Here is a 22,166-nt window from a genome sequence, read left to right as displayed (position 1 = left end):
TTATATTTGATTTACTATTTTTTGTTTTGTTTACAGGCAAACCATATTGAAGGGGAAAACGAACTTAATTAAGGTCACAAATTTTGAAGAACAAATGTTAGAGAGTAAAAGTCATGAACTTGTGGACATGATGATGATAAACTTACTTGCTACTTAGCTATTTCAACTCTTTTTTGTTATTGTATTTTTTGCAAAATTAGATGATATAATTTGAGGTTGTTATGACTTAGACTAGTATTATGGTATTTTGAAAAATGATGATGATATAATTAGAAGTAGTTATGACTTAGACTAGTATTATGGTATTTTACAATGATGATATAATGTGATTAGGGGTGCACATGGGGCCGGGTGAAGCCGGGTTCGCCGTGACCCGAACCCGACCCTAAATAATGACCGGGTCTATTTATGAGACTCTTACCCAATCCTAAACCCGATGAAATCGTGCTACTTTCGGGCCACACTTAAGCCGGGTCTAGACCGGGTGAAGCCCGGTCTTGATCAACTTTATCATGACATCACCAAAAATTAGATTCTACATCTTTTGAACCTCTAAATTTTGGAAAATAATTATTCCATAACATTGCAACATTCACATAATAATAATTTAGAATCTAATAATAATAATTTAAAGTTTCATAATAATAATTGTATCAATTACACATTAAACATTCAAAGTTCAAAAGACAATTAAAACAAAGTTAACAACCAACACAAGATTAACATAATAATAATAATTTATAGTGTCATACCAACCAATAACAACAAAATATTAAGTAGTAAATAACTACACGAGTCCAACGGGCCGGGGCCGGGTGACCCGAGACGTGGCCCGAGCCCGATTTAATAAATAATCGGGGCCATCTATTGAAACCTCGGTCTGACCGGGCCATAACGAAACCGAGCAAAATTAGCCCCAAAGTCATCGGGCCCGGTCCGGGTCTTCGGACCGGGTCTTGTGCACCCCTAAATGTGATTGTGAATTTTACATAATACTTTATAAATCAAATTTGATGGTATATGTTCAATTAGTTTTCTTTAGTAACTTGATTCAAATAGTTAAGATTATTTATTGACACTAAATTTAAAAAATAGTTAGAACTAATTTCAATACAATATGAAAAAATTATTGTAAATAAAGAATTATATAATTACAAAAAGCCGTTGTCAAAAGTTACAAAAGGCAATGGTGTTAAAACCGTTGCCAAAGGCAACTACAAAATGGCAATGATATTTAAACCGTTGCAAAAAAATAACATCAAGGGCAACGCTTTTAAATCGTTGTCTTTGTGAATAACAAAATTACAACCACTTAAAATCATTGCCTATCCAGTTATGGTTTTAAACCTTTCTGTCATGGAAGAGAACGATTCTAAATCATTGTCTATCTAGTAACGCTGCTAAACCGTTGTTTAAAAATGGTTGTCAAAACCGTTGTCTATGCCAGTTACTATGGCAACGGTTTTTTTGGTTACCGTTGCCGTAGGTAGAAAACCGTTGCCTATGAGCATTGGCAACGGCCGCATATACCACAGGTCAAAAACCGTTGCCAAACTGTTGCCTAAGGTTTTAGGAACGATTTTTTTAACTATGGCAATAGTTTTCGACCGTTGCAAAAACCCTTATTTGTTGTAGTATCTTATTTCTTTAACAGTGGTGTCATTTTCTTATTTTATTTGCAATTTATCTCCTGCAAATATCACATCCAATTACCTTGTGGGCAGTGGGATCCCACACGCGATACCCCTTAACTCTGTCAGCATAACCCAAGAATATACATTTCCTAGACTTTAGGTCCAACTTTGTTCTTTCCTGACAATTTTACATCACGTACACAGGACAACCAAATATATGTAAAGAAGAATAACCAAGTTGGGTTGGTCTAGTGGTTAGCTCACTAGTCCGCTTAAGCAAGTGTCGGGGGTTCGAATCCCGCCTTGTACATGCAGCAACCCATTGGCCAGCGGCAAATCCTTAAATGGAGCTCAGTACCGCGACGGATTAGTTCTTGACCTGCCGGGTTGGGGAATACCGTGGGAAACCAATATATATATATATATATATATATATATATATATATATGTGTGTGTGTGTGTGTGTGTGTGTGTGTGTGTGTGTGTGTGTGTGTAAAGAAGAATAATTAGGTGGCTTACCTTGTCACATCTCCATTGGTATCTTCAATCTAATTGCAGTTGATGGTAACCAATTTATCACATAACAGGCGATTTTAACAGCTTTTGCCTAAAAAGATTTGGCTAAACCTGCAGTTTGCAACATAGCTCGTGCTCTTTTTAGGAGAGTCCTATTCATTGGCTCTGCTACACCATTTTATTGAGGCGTATATGCAACTATGAATTGCCGTGAATACCTGCTTGCTTGCAAAATATTAGAAAGTCACCATTGATATATTCTCCTCCATTATCTGTCCTTAAATACTTGATCTTCTTCCCATATTCAAGTTCCAACTTTGCTTTGAACTTTTTAAACATCACAAATACGTCTGACTTCTTGATCGAGTACACCCATAGGCTCCTAGAGTAATCAACAATAAATGATACAAGATATTTTGCTCCTCCTAGAGACATCTCTAATGATTCTCACACATCAGAATGAATCAACTCCAATATGTGCTTGCTTAGAGCAGTTGATCTACCAAACATCAATCTATGTTGCTTGCTTGTAACGTAATGCTTATAAAACGATAAGTTAACCGATTGGAGTTGGGAATGAGATTACACTCCACAAGAATCTTCAAGACTCATTCTGACATGTGGCCTAGTTTGCGATGCCATATCATTGTCATTTCTTCTTGGCTTGCTGAAGTAACTGATGCCTCTGCCTCTTGCAAAGTATCTCCTATAAGCATGTATAGATTTGCAGCAATCTTTTTTGCTTTTATTACCACAAGAGCACCTTTAACAACTTTCAAGATCCCACCTTCAATATGGGTCTTGCAACCAAGTTTATCTAGTTATCTAATTGACAAAAAATTCTTCTTCAAGCCCTTCACATGTCTTATCCCTTGAAGTGAACGAATAGAACCATCAAACATTTTTATTTTGACATTACCTATTCCAACAATTTCTAAGGCATGATCGTTTTCCATAAACACAGATCCTTTCAAGACAAATTCATATGTACAAAACCAATCACGATGACGAGTCATGTGTCAGGTTGTTCCTGAATCAACAATTCAGACATCAGTGAGTTATTTGCTGCTTTTAGAACCAATTGTTACTTTGCCCTACAAGATTTCTCCATCATCAGAGGTACTCACAACACATCCTTGAGAACTTGATCCTTCTGAAACCTTCTCTATACTCTTCTTATTCTAACAATCTTTCTTGAAGTGCCCTCTCTTGTCACAATTGTAGCATTTGAATTGCTTCTTTCTGTGTGACTTTGGTCTACTTTGGCTCCCACTGGAACCACGTTCCATTGATCTTTCTCTCATCATCAACAGCGCCTTTGCTTGCTTTGAGCTTTCTAATCTATCTTCCTTATTCTTGCACCTGGATTCTTCTTCAAAAATCGTAGCAGCCATGTCATCAAAAGAAAGATAGTCTATCAAAACATTATTAGTTAAGTTAATGATGAACTGATCATATGAATCTGGTAGACTTTGAAGTAGAAGTTCTGCACGTTCGTTTTTTGTTATGTTATAATCCAACGATGAGAGTTGGAAAAATAGCGTATTTAGATTGTTGATATGATCTGTTGCCGATGTAGAATCACTTATTCAAAAAGTATAAAGTCTTCTCTTCAAGAATATCTTATTGTGAAGTGATTTAACTTCATATAATTTGGTGAGAGCATCCCAAATTTCTTTTGCTATCATTTTCTCTGCTACACTTGACAAGACTGAATCACCGAATGCCAAGTGTAAGTTTGTAACGGCATTGTCATCTATCTCCTTCCATTTTTCATCTGTAACTTCAGTAGGTCTACCTTCAATTGCTGCCACGCAATTGTCTTTCCTCATAATTGCTTTTATTTTCAATTTCCATAATGAAAAATTACTCCTACTGAATTTCAAAATCTCATACTTTGCTGCCATTTTTTTTGTATGGTAACTCGCAGCGGAAGAAAAAAAATATTAATTCGCAACTTTTGGCTTTGATACTACTGTTAGGTACCAGAAAAATGACACAAAAAAATATAGAGATGAAAAATTAGAATGTATAAAATAAATTTTTTTGAAAATTACAATTTCTCTCTATCAGGAGATTACAATAATACTCTCTCTTGACAAAAAGAGAACATACTTCTCTCTACATATATAGGAGAAAACTTTCTCAAAAAAACCTATATTTTTCTCTCTGGATGACTTGATGAAAAACAAAAAAGAAAAAAACTTAATTTATTGATAAACTTCTTGTATGTAAACTACTCGTAACATAACAACGATCTTGTTTCTATCTTCTATACCAAACAATTAATAATTGATATTAATTAGGAGCTTCTTTCCATCCATTTGTTTAGTGTAAAAATAGTATTAGCATTCTAACTACAAAATTAATTTTATTATTTTTACACTCCAAATCACCATCTAAGTTGTAATTATCTTCAATTGTATTAGAAAATAGATTTTTCTCTTGCATCGCGTCCATGTCCAATGTATGATAGTGGCTGGGTACCGACGACAATGCTGAAATTGGGTGTGGGACAAGCAAAAGATCAATGGCGGAACTTGAAAGAAATTTTTGGAGGGGCCAAAAATCTTAATAAAAAATTATATAATATTATTTATATTCAAATAAAAACTATAAATTTAATTATTTTATTTTTAAATTTCTTAATTAAAATATAGGATTACATATGGTTAAGATTAACGAAAAAAGTAAAATTGATTTTCGTAAAAAAAATTTTGTTTAGATTAATAAATCAATTTGATTTTAAATAAAAAGTTAATTTTTAAAAAATAATTATTTTTATATGAAAAAATTTATTTTTGCCCGTAAAAACCTATTTTTATTTTAAAAACTTATTTTTCTTTTCAAAAAACTGATTTTTATTTAAATTATACAAAAATAATTACTGTAAACTCCGTAAAATTAGTGAATAATTAGTCAATAAATTAAATTTTAATAAAAAATAAAAATAAAAATATTATATTAAATTAGGATAGAGCTCATTAAAATGAGTATTTTGACACTAATTTCAAAGAATTTGGCCCAAAATTGGACCAAACAAATCGAACCGGTCGAACCGAACCCAAACCGGGCCCGTGGGCCCAGCCGGACCCATCACTTAAATGAGCTGAAGCTCATTTTCTTCCTCATTTGGCATGCAACACGCTGGAAAGCTCAGCATGAGGATGAAGAACGTTTGAAGCTTCCAAAACCCTCACTCAAATTTCATTTCTCAATAACTTTTGATCCGGAGCTCCGATTGACGAATCGTTTGCGACCACACGTTCACCGCGCGAGCTCTACAAAACCCATGGAATAATTTGGTAGGTAACTCACTATTCTCTTCTCAGCCAGTTTCCACCAATTTCGGAAATTTATGAGCAATTATGTTGAAAATTATTCAATTTCGGTGTTTAGGATCAAATTAACATGGTGGACTTGCCGGGTCTTGTCCTAATTTTCTATTGATAAGGTGAGAATCCTATAACTCTAGTTAATTCATTAATTTGGTGTTTTGGGTATTGAATTTTGGGAATATGCTTGTGATAATTATGTTAGGTGCATGTAAATATGTAATATGAGACAATTGGAGATGTTAGAAGCTTAATTGGAAGCTTGGTGAGAGTTTTAGTTGCTGGATTTTTTGTGGGTGAGGCATACAACTTTGCCTAGTGGGTTACCTTGGATAAATACACGAAAAATCGGCCAATGTATGGTTTAGGTTTCGCGCATTTAATATGTAATGCTCTGTGAAAACTTAGGCTAGAGAACTATAGGATAAGCTGAAATGTGCATTTATGTTAATGTTTAGCAACTTTAATGGATTTATTAAACGTTATTGAGAATCAGTGGTGATTGATGGTTTTGTTGCAAGTGTGGTGTTGGTGCTTGATGGTGAATTTAATTGAGTTGATGGAGGTTGACTTAGCATATTTGATATTAATTAGCAAATTCTTTATGTAAGAGTTGAGCCATTCATGAGAGTGGAGTAGAACATTTATTGTGGGTAATTATTGAATAAAAGGGTTAAATGTACATGTGTGACAAGGGAACTATGTATAAACATGAGTATAATTGTTATTGTCTTTAATTTGGAATTGTGAAGATGTATGTGAATATGTAAGGAGCTATTGAATGATTGAGAATATTAGGTGTGGTGTGTTGTAAAATGTATGGAAGGTGTGGGGTTGAGTATTGGTATGTCTTGGTTGTGAAATATTTTGGTATGGAATGAGGTTTTGGTAAAAATAGGGGTTTGGTAAATTTTGGTAAAAACTGATTTTTAATGAACTTCGGTAGTCCATAACTTGATTCTCAAATTTTGGATAAAAATGAGATTTGTTTCAAATTGAAGAGAGTTTTATAAGCTTGAGAATGATATAAATTTTGCGAAAAATCGAATTCTGTAGAGGAAGTTATGGATGCCGGAAATTTGGTACAAAAAACTGGAAATTTCTAAAATGCAGCAGAACCAGAGTTTCTGGTGTGTGCCTATGCACACGGGTGTGCGCACGCACCCAGCAGTAGCAAAACTTTCACCTGTGCGTACGCATGCCTTTGTGCGCACACACACCTGGTGTTTTTTAGAGAGTGTGCATACGCACGTCATTGTGCGTACACACGCATCAGGATATGCTTTTTACTGGTGGCACTTGTATAAGTGAGGCGCACGCACACCAAGTAATTCCTGGCTGGTGTGCGCACGCACGCACTCGTGCGCACGCACGCACTCGTGCGCACGCACGCACTCGTGCGCACGCACGCTTGTGTGCGTCCGGACACACCCAGTTTTTCAAGCACTTGTATTTTTGTGATTCAACCATGGTTTCGAACCTCTAAACCTATATTTTCATCATTTTAACCTTAGATCTTATTAGTAGACCTAGTAATTAGTTGAAGTTAGGAAATAGAGATAACTTGGGAATAAAGTAAAGGTTAAAAATTATGAATTGTATAAGAAGGAGGTGTATATATGAATGAATTATGATGTTAAGGCTTGAATGATTAATTTTCTACATTATGAAATGTATGAGGCAAGTAAAAGAATAATGTAAGGAACTGAGAATGATGAGATGAGATATGAATTAGTATCGAGAATGAAAGTGATAATTATGATAAATGATTGAATATTTTGAGCTTGGGGTATTGTTTTCCCCATGTCAGCTTGGGGTGTTGTCTCTTCTCCCCATGTCAGCTTGAGATTCGTCCCATGGATATTATTGAGATTAGGGAGTTCTCTTCCCCATGTCAGTTTGGGGATTCTCCTCATGGTGTATTTTTGAGCTTGAGAACATGTCGGGATGGTACGTAACCGACAGTTGATATCAACAGCCATAGGACAGACATGCATCATGTGCACAATGTTTGAATTGCTTATTTGTGAACTATTTGGGAATGCCTACGTGATTATAACATGCTATTTGCTGTACTTGTTATCTGTATTACTTGTAAGTTACTTGTGTTTGCCTTGTTTGCTTATTTGTCTATGTAAACTAATCGGAGATGGAGGGACGGAGGAAATGGTGGAAAAAACTTAGTATTAGGGTTAGGTTTAAGCTAGGCTTAGGTATTCCTAGAAGACCACCTTTTTTTTTTTGTTTCTGGTTAATAACTTAAGTTTTAAAATCTGAGTGTCAGCGTTCTAGGATTACCTCTGGCATTCCCAGGACCTTATATATTATGTGCGTGACACCTTTACCATGCTGAGAACCTCCGGTTCTCACCCCATACTGTGTTGTTGTTTTCAGATGCAGGTCGAGAGGCACCCCGCTAGGCGTCTGGATTCCTGAAGCGGAGCAGTTTTTGGGTTCTTTAGTTATGTAGCTTAGGTATATATGTATTTAGCTTTCTCTCCAAGAAACTTGTTTATTTTGTTCCTCTTAGAGACTAAAGGAGGGCTAGGGTTTTACCTATGTATCTGGGATTTTTGGGATATGTATATATGTATGTAAATATTCTCCGGCCAACATTGGCTTCGCAAGCTGAGTTAGGAGTTATTTATTTTGTATCATTGACTCTCTATTCTCATTTTCTGTCTATTTATACTTATTATCTTTAGATTTCTTAGCAAGCAAGTTATCTCGTTTCCTGAGCGACGCGCTTTTATTTTGCGATTTTGTTTTTACCCGTTTTTCAAGGCTCCTAGTTAAAGAGGAATGCTAGGGGACCAGCAACTTTTGTGATTTGTAGCCATCAAATAGCCATCAATGATGGTTTTAATGGTGTGAGATTGTGTGAGATTTCATCCAATAGCTCACTTTTCTTTGCTGGTTACATGCTGGCCAGAATTTAACAAAGTTGCTGGCCTCCTAGACTTTTTCCTAGTTAAATATCTCTTTCATTATTACTGTATATATATATATATTTACTTTTAAAGGTCGTAATACCTTACTATCTCAGTCTTATGACTTAAGCATAAGATTAAGTGTGGTAGGGTGTTACAATTACGACTTATAGATTATTTTGTAACATTTTAAAAAATTAATTTTATTTTTGACAATATTTATCTCTCAAAAGTCTCAAAACTAATTATCTTTGATATTATTTTCATTACAATCAAATAATATAATACAACAAAATAAAATCGCAAATTTTTAATAAAATAAAAATATCAAAATTTATTAATGTAAACAATGTTGATACTACAATAACATTTAACTTGTAATGTTGATTTAAAATAAAATATTCACTTTTTATTAATAACTGATATTATTATTAGTTATACTATAATTTTCATTATTTTAAAATAAAATAATGCATGAAAATATATGAGAAACCAAATATAATTCAGTGTAATATTGATTTAAATATATGCATGCAAGAAAAAAGTTTCAAAGGATGGTGAAGATGGGAGAAAAAAATATAAACTTGTTTTAGTTTTAAAATATATGCATGCAAGAAAAAAATATAAACTTGTTTTACTTAGAGATAGAACTACTTACAAAAGTTTTGGGGGTCGTGGCCCCCATTGTCCCAACAAAACTCCGCCACAACAGAAGATACCGGCGTGATGGCTTGACCGGGGTCTCCGGCACAAACTCCTTCTCGTCATCATCTTCTTAAGAACTGTTCTCGTTGCTATTCGCAATATACTCCTCGTCTGAGTCCTCACCGTCAATGTCCATGTCATTCACTGGACTAGCAACGTGTATCGGTGGTGGTGCGAGAGGTGGATTATCCTGCACAAAGTCCGACTGTTCAGATCCACCGCCACTGACATCACCAACTTCGACAAAATGCTCCATCACTTGTTCGGCCATGATTCTTTCATGGATCTTAAATATCAGTCGCACATGCTCGTCGTCGTGCAGACAAAACAAACGAAACCCGAAAGATTCCATTTTTCATTGGTGCCAGCAGCCTATACCCTAACCGTTCTATCTCTTTTCTCCCACTACCAGCAACGCTACTCAATATTAGACTCTTCAGCTCCGACAATGAAGTAACTCGCCAGGTACGCAACAAAACGGATTTTCACACTCAAAAACGACCCTATTATCACCATTACACACATACAACCAAATATCCACTAGTACTATATATTATGGCTAATTTGCGGAAGAAAAAAGTATAGAAGAAATAGTGAAATAGTTGTGAAGAATACTAAGGGTTGCACATCCTCTTATCGATGCTGAAAATTTGTCATAACGTATCTCGTTTACACAATAAACGTCAAAATTTTTCACGTATTTTATTTGCAGTATAAATGAAATAATATTACACGTATTTGGTTTATACATAAACGAAATATATACATCTGTACATGTCAGTCTTATTTCGTTTACACTGTAATGTTATTTCGTTTACACGATAAACAAAATAAGACAAAAAGTTCATTTTCGTAAAAAAGTTTTAAAATGTTTATTTCGATAAATAAAATATTTATTTAATTTATTTAAAAAAAATCCCATAAGCATGTGTCATCTCTATTATTTTTATCTGCATAAACTTAAAAAAAAAAAAACAAAATATAATATTTTCCTAACTTAATATGGGATGTACAAATAGCTAGCATGAGGAACTACATTTTTTTTTCTATAGCTTATTTTTTCTGTTAGTTTAATGTTTTGAATTATTCACATGATATGTTTTAATCATTTACTCTTTAAAATTATTGTCAATATAAATTGACTTAGTCATTATTTTGAAAAATATTGCAATATTTATTTTTGTAATAAAAGTAGAGAAATTTCAAAAATACTATTACAAAATTTATTTGATTAGAGAAGTATGAAATAACTATAAAATAACAAAATTATTGTAAGTTTAAAATCACAATCACGGGCATATTATACACATTAATCATATGTTTCTCTAAGTACGCATGGAGTACATATTTTTTATGCACTCTTTATTATTAAGATATGTTATTTTTGTATTTTGTGTGTTTTATAGTATATACATGCATAATTTTATTATTTTAATTTAATAAATTATATTAATATCTACAATATAACAAATAGTCCGAGAATCCAATAATATAGTTGAATTTTTATAATTTTATTAATTATTTGATAAGTTAACAAAAATAAATTTATATGTTATAATTATTTATAATTTATTATACAAATACAATATCTTTTAACAAAGAAAATCAGTCCTTTCATACAAATTTTTTAAATAATTTATTCACATATCATGGTGGCAACGAACTTGGACAGATTCCCAAACAAGGAAAGCCAGCATAGAACCCAAATCCTCATTGGTAGCATGTCTGCAGAGTGCCAAGTGTTAGAAACTATACACCAAGAGTAAGCGTAAAATTTCATCACCTATAGTCAATTAACTAACTCATCTTCAAATTTTTAACCCAAGTTCAAAATAAAACCATTCACTATTCTAATTTCCTTTTCTACTTCCTTTCCCTAGTTGTTTTCTACCTTGACTTCACTTCTTCTCAAGTTCCCACCACTCCAACAACAATTTTGACATTTTAATTCCAGAAAAAAAATAAATTTATTTATTTATTTATGTTCTCCCATTTGCCTAGTTATCAACTTGTCCAACTTTTTTATTATTCCTTCTTCATTTCTTAGTCTATCTCTCTGTTTTGGTAACCAACCTTAGGTTACCAGAAAAAAGCTGTTAAAAGCTGCTTCTATATTAAAAATATAATAAACAATTACAATATTTACATTAGTATTATTTCTGTTTTTTATCCTAATGGGCCACTTTCATAGTTTCTACTGCTACAATTGAAGAATTGCTCTCTCAGATCTGTTAGATTTTGAATTTCATACTAGTAAGATCAGTTTACTGTTCATCTTCGTTTTTATTTACATTGTTTCATCTTCTTCAATTTATTATGGGTTCTTATTTCATTTTTTGTTGTCGATAGTGAAACTAGCAAGGTCTTATCAACAATGATGATTGTGCAAAGGGCAGCTGCAAAGACAGAACCTCACACTGTTAGAGCCATCTAACCATTTATACATTTTTATCATCAATTACTTTTACTTATTATATGTGGTTTAAAGAGAGGTCCACATGCACCAGCAGTGCATTACTCTCGGTAGTTTTTAAGGTGCATGACAGAAAGCCCTCATATATATAGAATCTACTAAACAGTCATAAAAGAGAGAGAGGGAGTTGACACACATTCAAAGGCATTTTGTCTGTTCCGGTAAAGAAGAATAGAAAACAGAAAATACACATTACATAGTGCAATATTTTCTTCTTATTGGACGAAGAGGGTGGTGGTGGTGGTGGTGAGATGAAGAGGTCTCCTAATTCCTCTTCTTCATCTTCATCATCTTCTATCGGTGCTGATTTTGAATTAAAGATTAATAATAATGATAAGTATCCAAGAAGCAAAAATAGCAGTAATAATGTGAAGTTATCACAGAATAAAGTATTGAAGAAAACAAATAGCTATGACAATAGCAGTGTCAACAAAAGAAGCTCCATTTACAGAGGAGTCACCAGGTTTGATTTCATGTTTATTTTCATTTGCATGTCTCTGTTGACTGTTGTAATAATCAATAATATGTTTAATGATCCATAGGCATAGGTGGACAGGGAGGTTTGAAGCTCATCTGTGGGACAAGAATTCTTGGAATAATATCCAGAGTAAGAAGGGACGACAAGGTAACTAAATTTTTTTCATTATACTGTTTTCACTCTTATTTGTCCATCTTCATTTACTGTTTCATAGGTTTGTTATTTATTTATATTTTTTAATTAAACTAAACTCACTTATAGCTCTTACAAACATAAAATATTCTGATGAAAATTGTTTTTTAATATATCTATAGAATTATATTTTTTGAAATGATAAATATTTTAATAGATGTGTGTAAAAAAAGTTTATTTAATTATTCAACACACTTAAGTTTTATAAATTACATTTGTTATATATTTTTTTGTATAATTTCTTCTAAACTGTACTCAATTTTGTCATATGATTTATGTTATTCTGTTTGTTTTTCTTTTTTTTTTTATAATTTTCTATCCATTTCATATGGTCACAAATATAGACAATAATAATATTTTTGTGATCTTTACTAGTCAATTTAGAATCTTTACTATATTTGAATAACATTGAGAGTACCTGAAGAAAGTTTTGAAACAAAAATAATTGCTTGTCAGATTATTAATAATTGGATTTTACTAAAGTATTTTTTTTATATATTGACATTCTTAAAAATTAGGATAATTCAATCATTTAAATTAATTATTTATCTAAATTGAGAATATTCTTTAAAAACAATTACAATTCTTTTTAACAACATTTATGTGCACAATATATTTTCTATTATTATTTGTTATTTTTAAAATTCATTTACTATTAAGCTATAAATAAAAATTAATTAGATTGAATAAATTAGTTAACAACTAACTCAGCTAAGAATTAATACATGACTTCTACAAACATATATTAAAGTTAGAAATAAAATATAGATAGTAAATATTTTTAAATTATTATTCAAATAGAGAATCCTACCTAAAGATGAATAGAATGACCATAAACATTAAAGAGTTGCACTAGTCACTCTCTTAAATTATAGTGTATTCAAAACATGAATGAACAAATAAAAAGCAGTGGAAAATCAAGGAGATCTGTAATGTTTAGTTTTGTTATTTATGTTAAGTGTTTTGACTTTATCTTGTGTTTTCACTTGCCATGTTTTAATCTGTTTATGACAACCTCTGCCATGACAACGATCCCATACACTTCTGTCGCTGCTTTAGTTTATTTAGGTAAGTCTCCCTAATAAATCTTGGATCTCACACAAGCTTTCGGTTTTTATGAATTTTTAATTCTTAATGATATACTTTTAATTATATTGAGTTTCTTTATAAATTTGGAAAAATATATGTTATGTTTTTTTTTTTTAAACAAAAAATATTAACTTACTTATTGTGACTTTACATGTGAATTTAGGGGCATATAATACAGAAGAAGCTGCTGCTCGCTCCTATGATCTTGCTGCTCTAAAGTATTGGGGACCTAATACAATCTTAAATTTTCCGGTATACTAATATATATATATATATAAGAGGTCGCGAGTTTGTGTCTCTCTGTCTTTAATAAAAAAAATTACTTGTGAATAATTATGTTGCTTAGGAAATACTTATCAAAGAATAACAATTTGAATGATATCTTCATTAAAAATGATAGTAAAATTTTTTTCAAAATCTAACGAGTTATAACTCAAATGACATAGTCTTTCTATCCTGACCTAGAGGTCTCGGATTTTATTTTCAATATTTTATCTAAACGAGATTAGACTTTTGGTATTTGGTATATATTTTTATTTTTAATATTTTTGTTTTTAAAATGTTGTAAATTTTTTTTTTTACAAAATCCTAAAGATAAAAATACAATCCAAGCATGCAATTTTTGTTACATTGAAAGCCAGTTTTTCTTATATTTTGGGAAGATTATATATAACTTATAATTAATTAACTTTGGATGAACAATGCAGATGGAAACATATGCCAAGGAAATTGAGGAAATGAAGGATGTTTCACAAACTGAATACTTGGCTTCTCTGCGAAGAAGGAGCAGTGGATTTTCAAGAGGTGTTTCCAAGTATCGTGGAGTGGCTAGGTTAGTTTATTTATACATCACCCTTTTTATATAAATGATCTTTTTTTATTATACTATTCATTCAAATTCGTTCAAAAAATTGTGCAAGCATGAAGCTAAGATCATTTACATTCCTAATACACAATGCACGCGATACAATATTCTAAACGTATTTTAATTTAAAGCATTTTAATTCCTATCGGTACACTTTATTTATTTAAAAAAAAATTACACTCTTTTTTTTGAAAGATATTAAAATGACATTTTTCTTTCTTATAACTTTTAAAAAACCTTTTCTTTAATCTATTTTAAATTTTTTTGTAACTCTACCCATTTTTTTAAATTATTTTTTATAAAAATATCTTTTTGCAAATTTTTTTTTGTGATTAAATTTTATTTATCAAAATACCTTTTAACAAATTATTTTTTTATTAGTTAAATTGTATTTTTACTAAAATATTTTTTAAAAAAATTTAATGACTAAATTATTTTTTTATAAGATAACAAATTATCTTTTTAATGTTCAAATTATTTTTTCAAAAACACAAATGGCAATCAACCTTGCTTCTGAAGGTTGTCTATGGAGATCCATGCTTTTCTTTCTCCAGATTTTTTAGATTTTATCTAAAAATTTTTAAAAAATATTTTAGTATAAATACAATTTAATCAATAGAAAATTAATTTGTTAAAAGATATTTCGAAAAGCAAAATTTAATCAAAAAATAAAATTTTTGCTAAAAGATATTTTTATAACATTATTTTTTTCTGAAAAATAGATAAAATTAATATTAGTTAACACAACAAATTTAAAATGGATTAAAATAAAAAAATTTTAAAATTATAAAAAAAAAATGTATATTTTACAAATAAATTGGATGAGATATTATGTTAAAATCTCTCAAAAAAGAGAAATAAAATTTTCTCTTATTTTCATTGAAATATTTCTGGATTTTTGAGTAGGCATCACCACAATGGAAGGTGGGAAGCACGAATTGGAAGAGTAAATGGCAACAAGTACCTTTATCTGGGGACCTATAGTAAGTAAATTTCTTTTTCACTATTCCCTAAACATGCATGTTCCTACACTTAATTTTGTGTCATAGGAAAGTGCTAAGTAAAAAAAAAAAAAAAAAGAATTACATTCTAACTTACAAAATTTTAGAGTATTGTTACGTGGCTAATAATTTTTTTACCAAAATATATGTATTTGTTTGAAAAATAAATGAAAAAGATGATAAAGAAAAAATAGACTACATATTAATTAAATTAAGTTTGTTTGCTACATGTTAGTTAAAAAATAGAGGATTTCCAATCATTTGTGTAAAATTTAAGCAACTAAGGATAACAGTTTAGCAATGAAAACTAAAAATAAACCATACACAAAATTTTAGGTTTAAATTTTTTATCATGGTTGTTAAAAAAATTGAATTTGAAAGAATGCAAAGCAACCTTTGTATTTGTCAAATATGCCGAATGATTCTGCAAGTGCAGTTGGCAGACTACTAAGTACCAAACTGCTCGTTTGTCTGTGAATCTGTCCCCACACCAACAATGCTCAAATACTTTATATAGTACTTTATAATGTTTAGACTTTAATTAAGTTAAGATTACCTCATTAATTTTAAAGGTATTTGAAGTAGTATTATTTATTTATTTACGCTATTTGACTATTTCAACAATTCCATTTAATTTTATCATTAAATTGTACCATGGTCCACCTGTGCTACCAGAATACATTTGTACTTGCTTTGATCGGATTAATAATTAAATTAGTTTTAAAAAATAAAATATTCTTTAAATTTTATTTTAAAAAGTTTTTTAATTAAATTAATTATTTAAAAATTATAAATCAATCATATTTATTTTTTAGTAATTTCACTAATAAATTTTGTCGATAATTAATGATAAAAAACGTTAATTGACAATATATATAGTACTTGTTTGAACGTTATTATCTTGATAAAAAAATGATATTTTTTAATAAAAAATATTTTTTATTTTTTAGTGTGTTTGAAAAATTTTTAGTAGTAAAAGTAAAAGTATTAGAAAAAAACATCTTATTTTAGAATCTGTAATTTATATTTTTTTTAAATATTTTTTATATAATAAATAAACAAAAAATACTTTTATATTGTTATACCCAAACATAATTGATAGATAAAAAAATTTTTTTATATGAGATACCCAAACATAAAATTACTTTTACTTTTCCATAAGATTTTTTAAAAAAAGATAACTCGACAAAAGATCTTTTTTTAGAAGTTCACCCAAACAAGTTCTAATACTTAACATGTCGAATTGGACGTTAATTAGATATATTTATCAAAATCTATTAATTTAATTTTTTTTTTCAATTACATAATCTATATTCCCAATATAATTTAATGATTAAATTGATAGATTTTCATAAGCATATATGATCTACGTCTAATTGAACATGTTAGATATCATGTATGCTATCAGTTAATATTCTACGTCATTAATTATTAATAAAAATTGTTAATGCAGTCTCTAAATGACAAATATGATTAATTCGTAATTTTTAAAGAATTAATTTAATTAAAAAATTTTAAAATATTTTATTTTTCAGTGACTAATTTGACTATTATCCCTGCTTTGACCTCTTGTTTTATTCGTTAATGACAAGAGTTTTTTATTTTATTTTAAGTAACCTTATGCAAAAAATTAAAATGATAATTTTGTAAATAATAATTATAATTTTTACTAGGTTAAAACCATACAATAGTTATACACTTGTATATACACCTAAAAATATTCAAAAAAAATGTAGTATATCAATACCAAATCCAATTCAAAGCAAAATAAAATAATAAATAATAAGAATTTGCATGTTGTTGTGTTAGAGGCACATTTAAGTAAATTAATGTTATAAAAGGTTTTCTTTTTCATTTGTTTAAAAAATGTTCAGTGTGGCAAATCTGAGAGTTTTTAAAGTTAGTTGATAATACCTAAAATAAAGAGAGGGAAATTTAAATGGTATAAAAAGATTTTTATTTACCTAAAACAAAATAGAAATTAGCATGCAACAGGTGGAAACGGTACAGGGACACGTGCATTCCCACTTTCACCATGTTGAATGTTGATGGATTCAACGTGTTCAAAAGTTGATAAGCACTTTATCATGAATGATAATTTCCCATATAGAAACTCAGGTGCAATCGACTTCACACAAAGTTGATAATTTATTAAATAATTTAATTAATTTGACTATATTTTTATCTAACGATTCTTAACTATCAATTTCATATGAAGTCGGCTGCACCTGAATTTTTACCTAATTTCCTACTGCTATATTACAATTACAAATCAAACATTTTAATCTTTTGCAACCTTACACAATCTTTCCCATGAAAATATTGTGGTATCTCTGGAGGGAAAAAAGTTGTCTGATTTATTGCCAATAATATATAATTTTAAAAAATTTTTGCTAAAGCTAAGGTTAATATAAGCATTAAGAAAATTATTTAGTAATTTATTTTTCAACTAACATTCGGTCAAATTAAAATTTTGTTCTCCCTCCTTTTTCTTTCATATCTCTTTTTAGCTGAAAGAATGTTTTTGTTAGATTGAAGTAGTAAGTAACTCCAATTCATCATAAATATACACGCAATATATATATATATATATATATATATATTGCAAAGTGAAAGAGAGAATGGAGATTAAGAGAGTCCCTTTCTTTATCGATAGTATATATGGACTAATATTGGTCCCCTATTGAGATTTTACATGTTTAATTAATTAAAATAACAATAATTTAATATTTTTTAACAATATGTTATTATTTCATTTTAGTTGTTGTAATAATTTTATTTAAATATTTTAATTTCATTAATAAATTAAAACATAATTTGTAGTTAAAAATTAAGTATTTACCAAAAATATAAAATTAGTATATTTAACAATAATTTTTAATAAGTTTATAATTAATAACAATTTGAAAAATAAAATAAAACAAATGTATACACATTTCACTGCAATAATTCTCTATTTCTATCCCTATATACTCTCTTCTTTGCCTCTTAATTTATCTGCAGCACATAATGTTTCTATCCTTCTATATATTATAAAAAAAAAAAAAATAGGAATGCACTACTTAATTTGTGTTAGACTCAACCTAAATATTTAGAATGTATTATTTTAGATAAATGTGTTTATACTTTTTTTTTTTAAATTGTAATAATAATTTTTTTACTAATTAATTATTTCATGGCTAATTGATCTTAAACCCACATAAAACTTAGATATATCAAAAGATTTCTTCTTTATTAAATAGAAATTGACTACTACTAAATAGTATTAATTTTATGATTAGTTGGCCAGGATCTATCCAACATTTGACTAGAGTTTTATAGATCTTATTATATCATTTTTAATATTATATTATTGAGTTAAACTCTAAAGTGATATTTAAGATTGATGGTATGTATTAAAATAATTTTTAAAATCCCAATTATATCAATTATATTTTTAAGATTGGCAAAAGTATATTATATCTCTAATATGACACATTTTTATCAATTAAAAAATAGAATAAAATATATTTTTTGTCCTTAAAATTTGTTAAAATTTTCAAAAATATTTCTAAGGTTGTTTTAATTTCGTCCAAAAAATATTCGATTTGTATCAAATATACTCATATGGCTAATTTTTAAAAAATTTATAACTAATTCAGTAATAATTTTATAATAACAACCATCAACACAAGTAAATCAGAGAGATTTTAATCCTCTAAATTTTAAATTTCAATTTAAAGGATAAAGTGTGATCTTTCACCATTTATTTTATAGGTGAGAATAAGATAAAATATAAGAGAGAAACTATTTAAAGGTGAAAGATCACACTTTATCCTCTCAATCAAAAATTTAAAATTTAGAGGATTCAAATTCAAATCAGAGATAATTATAATACATCATTGTTGAATTAATCCTAAATTTTTTAAAAATTTAACTATTAGAAGTATATTAGTACAATTCGAAAACTTTTGGGACATAATTAAAATAAAATAAAAATAAAAATATTTTTAAAATTTTTCACAAACTAAAAAAATATACTTTATCTTAAAAAATATAATATATATATAATTAAAATTTGATAGACTATTTTAATATATATGGCCAATTTAAAGAATTATTTTAGAAAATAACTCTAATATTATTAAATAGTATTAGTATGTGAGATTATATACTATGGAAAAATTTTCAAGTGTACTGGTATATTGGTGTTTCAGTGATTCTTAACCGTTGATCTTAATTATAAAAAGTATATATAATATATATAATTAAGATCATCGGTTAAAAATCACTGAAATACCGGTGTACCGGTGTACTTGAAAACCTATACTATGATGTAGAGTTCATGCAATCTCTTACAACGAACCTTTATCCTTCAGTAGCTAACATATCAGTCAAAAAAGTAGTTTATGAAATTGTTAATGGTTAAATAGGGGTGTGCACGGGCGGGTGAAACCGGGTTTGATGTGATCCAAACTCGACCCGAAATATATACGGGCCTATTTGTTAGACCCGAACTTAATTCTAGATCCGATGAAATTTATACAGTTTCGGACCACGATTATACCGAGTAAAAACCGGGTGAAAATCGGGCCGTTAACATTATATTACCTTAATACCTTTTTGTAAGTTAGCATGTAAAAATATCCAAATTTCCAAGACTCCAACCATTATTTGACATGGTAAAATTCACTTAGAAAAATATAATAAGAACTAACTCTTCTCAAAAATTAAAGTCTAACCATAATCAATACTAATATTACCTAATAACACCAAATATTTAAATCAATACAAATAACACAAGATTATGCATTAGTCTAAAGTCTTATGCATTTTAAACATAAAACATTAATTTATAGTCTTATATATAATGACTAATAACACAAAATATTAAAGTTTACAATACTTAAATTTCATATAATAATAGCCATCATCCATCACTAATAACACAGAATATTAATTGTGTATGATAACCGGACAACCGGGCCGATTTCGGGCGACCCGAGCTATGGCTCAAACCCAACCCGAAACAATGACCGGGTCTACTTTTGAGACCCATACCCAATCCTAGACCCAATAAAATCATATCAAATTAGCCCCTAAAGTGTTCGGGATCGAGCCGGATCGGACCATGCACACCCTATGGTTAAAGATGAATTATTAAAATACAATATTTGATTTAGTTTAATAATTTAATGTTAGACACAAATATTTAACTTTGCATAAACTAAAATAATTAATGAACATCTTCGGAAGGCACGTGACTTCTACGCCTCCTAGTCTTAGTACTACAAGTAATAACGAACTTTATGTGATTCTCTATAATAAACAATTAAAAAAATATGTTTTTTTAACTTTATTCTGTCATCGATAAATTAGCTACTAACCCTCCCTTTAAGCTACTATATTTTTTAATTTGATTTTTGATATTGAAGACACTCAAGAAGAGGCGGCAGCAGCATATGATAGAGCAGCTATAGAGTACAGAGGAATAAATGCAGTAACAAATTTTGATATAAGCAATTATATTGACAAAATAAAGAAGAATGAGCCGTCTATGAAAGAAGCACAAACACATATAACTCCAATCTCTACTGAATCTAAAGAAGCAGAAGTAGTAGTGGAGCAGGAGGCTCCTTCCACAGTAGTGGCAGATCCAGCAAATTCAGGTAACCAGAAAAAAGATAATATAATACATATATTATAGGTTTAATTAATACATTAATTTTTATAGTTTCATTAAATTTTTAATTTAGATTTTTATATATTTTATTCTTTTAATTAAGTCTTTATATTGTTTTTAATTTTGTAATTAAATCATTTCTAATAAAAAAAATGTTAGAATTGATTGAATATTTCTTTAAAAAATATATGTGGTCAAAGTTCTAATTAAGTCAAATGTATTTTCATGAACTTTGATTTATGTGCAATTTGTCTCAAAAAAATTTTAACAGTGCAATTTGACGCAAATTTGTTAAATGGTTTGATTTTTATTTGCACTATTTGAAAACTTCAACAATTAATTTCACATTTTGTATGATAAAATTTTAATTGAAAAAAAAATTTTTAAAAGATCTATATCTATGCAGAAAATATGCAGAAGAAAAAAGAGCAGCCAAACACAAATATCGACGGCATACTTTCTCGGGATCTGAGATGGAGCTTCATGGATGCCGAATTATCCGAGTTCAACATGAATGATATTTTTCAAGGTGAAGGTAGTGGGTTGGAAGATGACATCAACCTTATGTGTATGGCTGATCCTGATGAGAGTAGTTTCAATCTGAACACTATCTTTGATGGTCCTGAAAAATGTGGTGGAGATATGCATGTCTATGCCAATTATTAAGAAGCAAAAGTTCCCCTTCTTCTAATATGTGATCTCTTCAAGAAGCAAAAGTTCTTGTTCTGTTCTTCTAGTATGGTTCTGTTTGAAAAATTGTTGGAGTTTGTTTTTCAGCCGTTGGTATCTGTTGTTATAGGTGAGGAAAAAACAAAAAAATAAAAAAAGAAATAAAAAAAATGTTAAAGCAGTGTTGTTATTAAGGTGAGGATGGAGGTGAGTGGATATCTATCTTTAGATCAATAATGTATGAAAAACTTGAATAAAAATAATTAATGATAGATATTTTATTCAAGATCTTTTTGTTTTAAAACAAAAAAGTATTTGATTTAATAGAGTCCTTCTAAAATGTTAAAACAAAAGGAGCATAACTTAAAATGAAATTTGAATTTAGACATTTATTTTGATTTGTTTAACAACAATTTAAGATTCTAAATTCTGACATTAGAAGAGTTTTGGCTCTAAATAGACTGATAGAGCATACCCATTAAATTAGACAATTGTCATAAATTTGAATTTGTGATTCTTTTATAATGAGAGTAAAATTTATAACGTGTATTTGTTATTTTCATTGACAAATAGTATTCAATATAAGTTAACTAAAAAAAAATAGATTTAGTCATATC

At 29.2% G+C, this 22,166-nt stretch overlaps 1 protein-coding gene across 2 annotated transcripts; it reads left to right on the top strand.

Annotated features, from left to right (window-relative positions):
- The first annotated feature begins 10,981 nt into the window (after nt 1–10,981).
- On the top strand, nt 10,982–21,839 carry LOC107614515 (AP2-like ethylene-responsive transcription factor At1g79700). 2 transcript variants are annotated; one of them, XM_088496573.1, is made up of 8 exons: nt 10,982–11,373; nt 11,470–12,056; nt 12,136–12,218; nt 13,516–13,604; nt 14,060–14,184; nt 15,124–15,200; nt 20,633–20,866; nt 21,287–21,839. In XM_088496573.1, the coding sequence occupies exons 2-8, from the start codon at nt 11,845–11,847 to the stop codon at nt 21,544–21,546; spliced, it is 1,080 nt and encodes a 359-aa protein (XP_088352699.1). In that variant the 5' UTR covers nt 10,982–11,373; nt 11,470–11,844; the 3' UTR covers nt 21,547–21,839. The 2 variants fall into 2 exon arrangements, with proteins under 2 accessions (XP_088352699.1, XP_088352700.1); XM_088496574.1 differs by lacking the exons at nt 10,982–11,373; nt 11,470–12,056; nt 12,136–12,218 and adding an exon at nt 12,951–13,331.
- The last annotated feature ends 327 nt before the right edge of the window (nt 21,840–22,166 follow it).

Source organism: Arachis ipaensis, chromosome B8 (genome assembly GCF_059453495.1).
Source record: "Arachis ipaensis isolate K30076 ecotype BB chromosome B8, ASM5945349v1, whole genome shotgun sequence".
Classification (NCBI taxonomy): Eukaryota; Viridiplantae; Streptophyta; class Magnoliopsida; order Fabales; family Fabaceae; genus Arachis; species Arachis ipaensis.
This window is presented reverse-complemented; position numbering and strand designations above follow the sequence as displayed.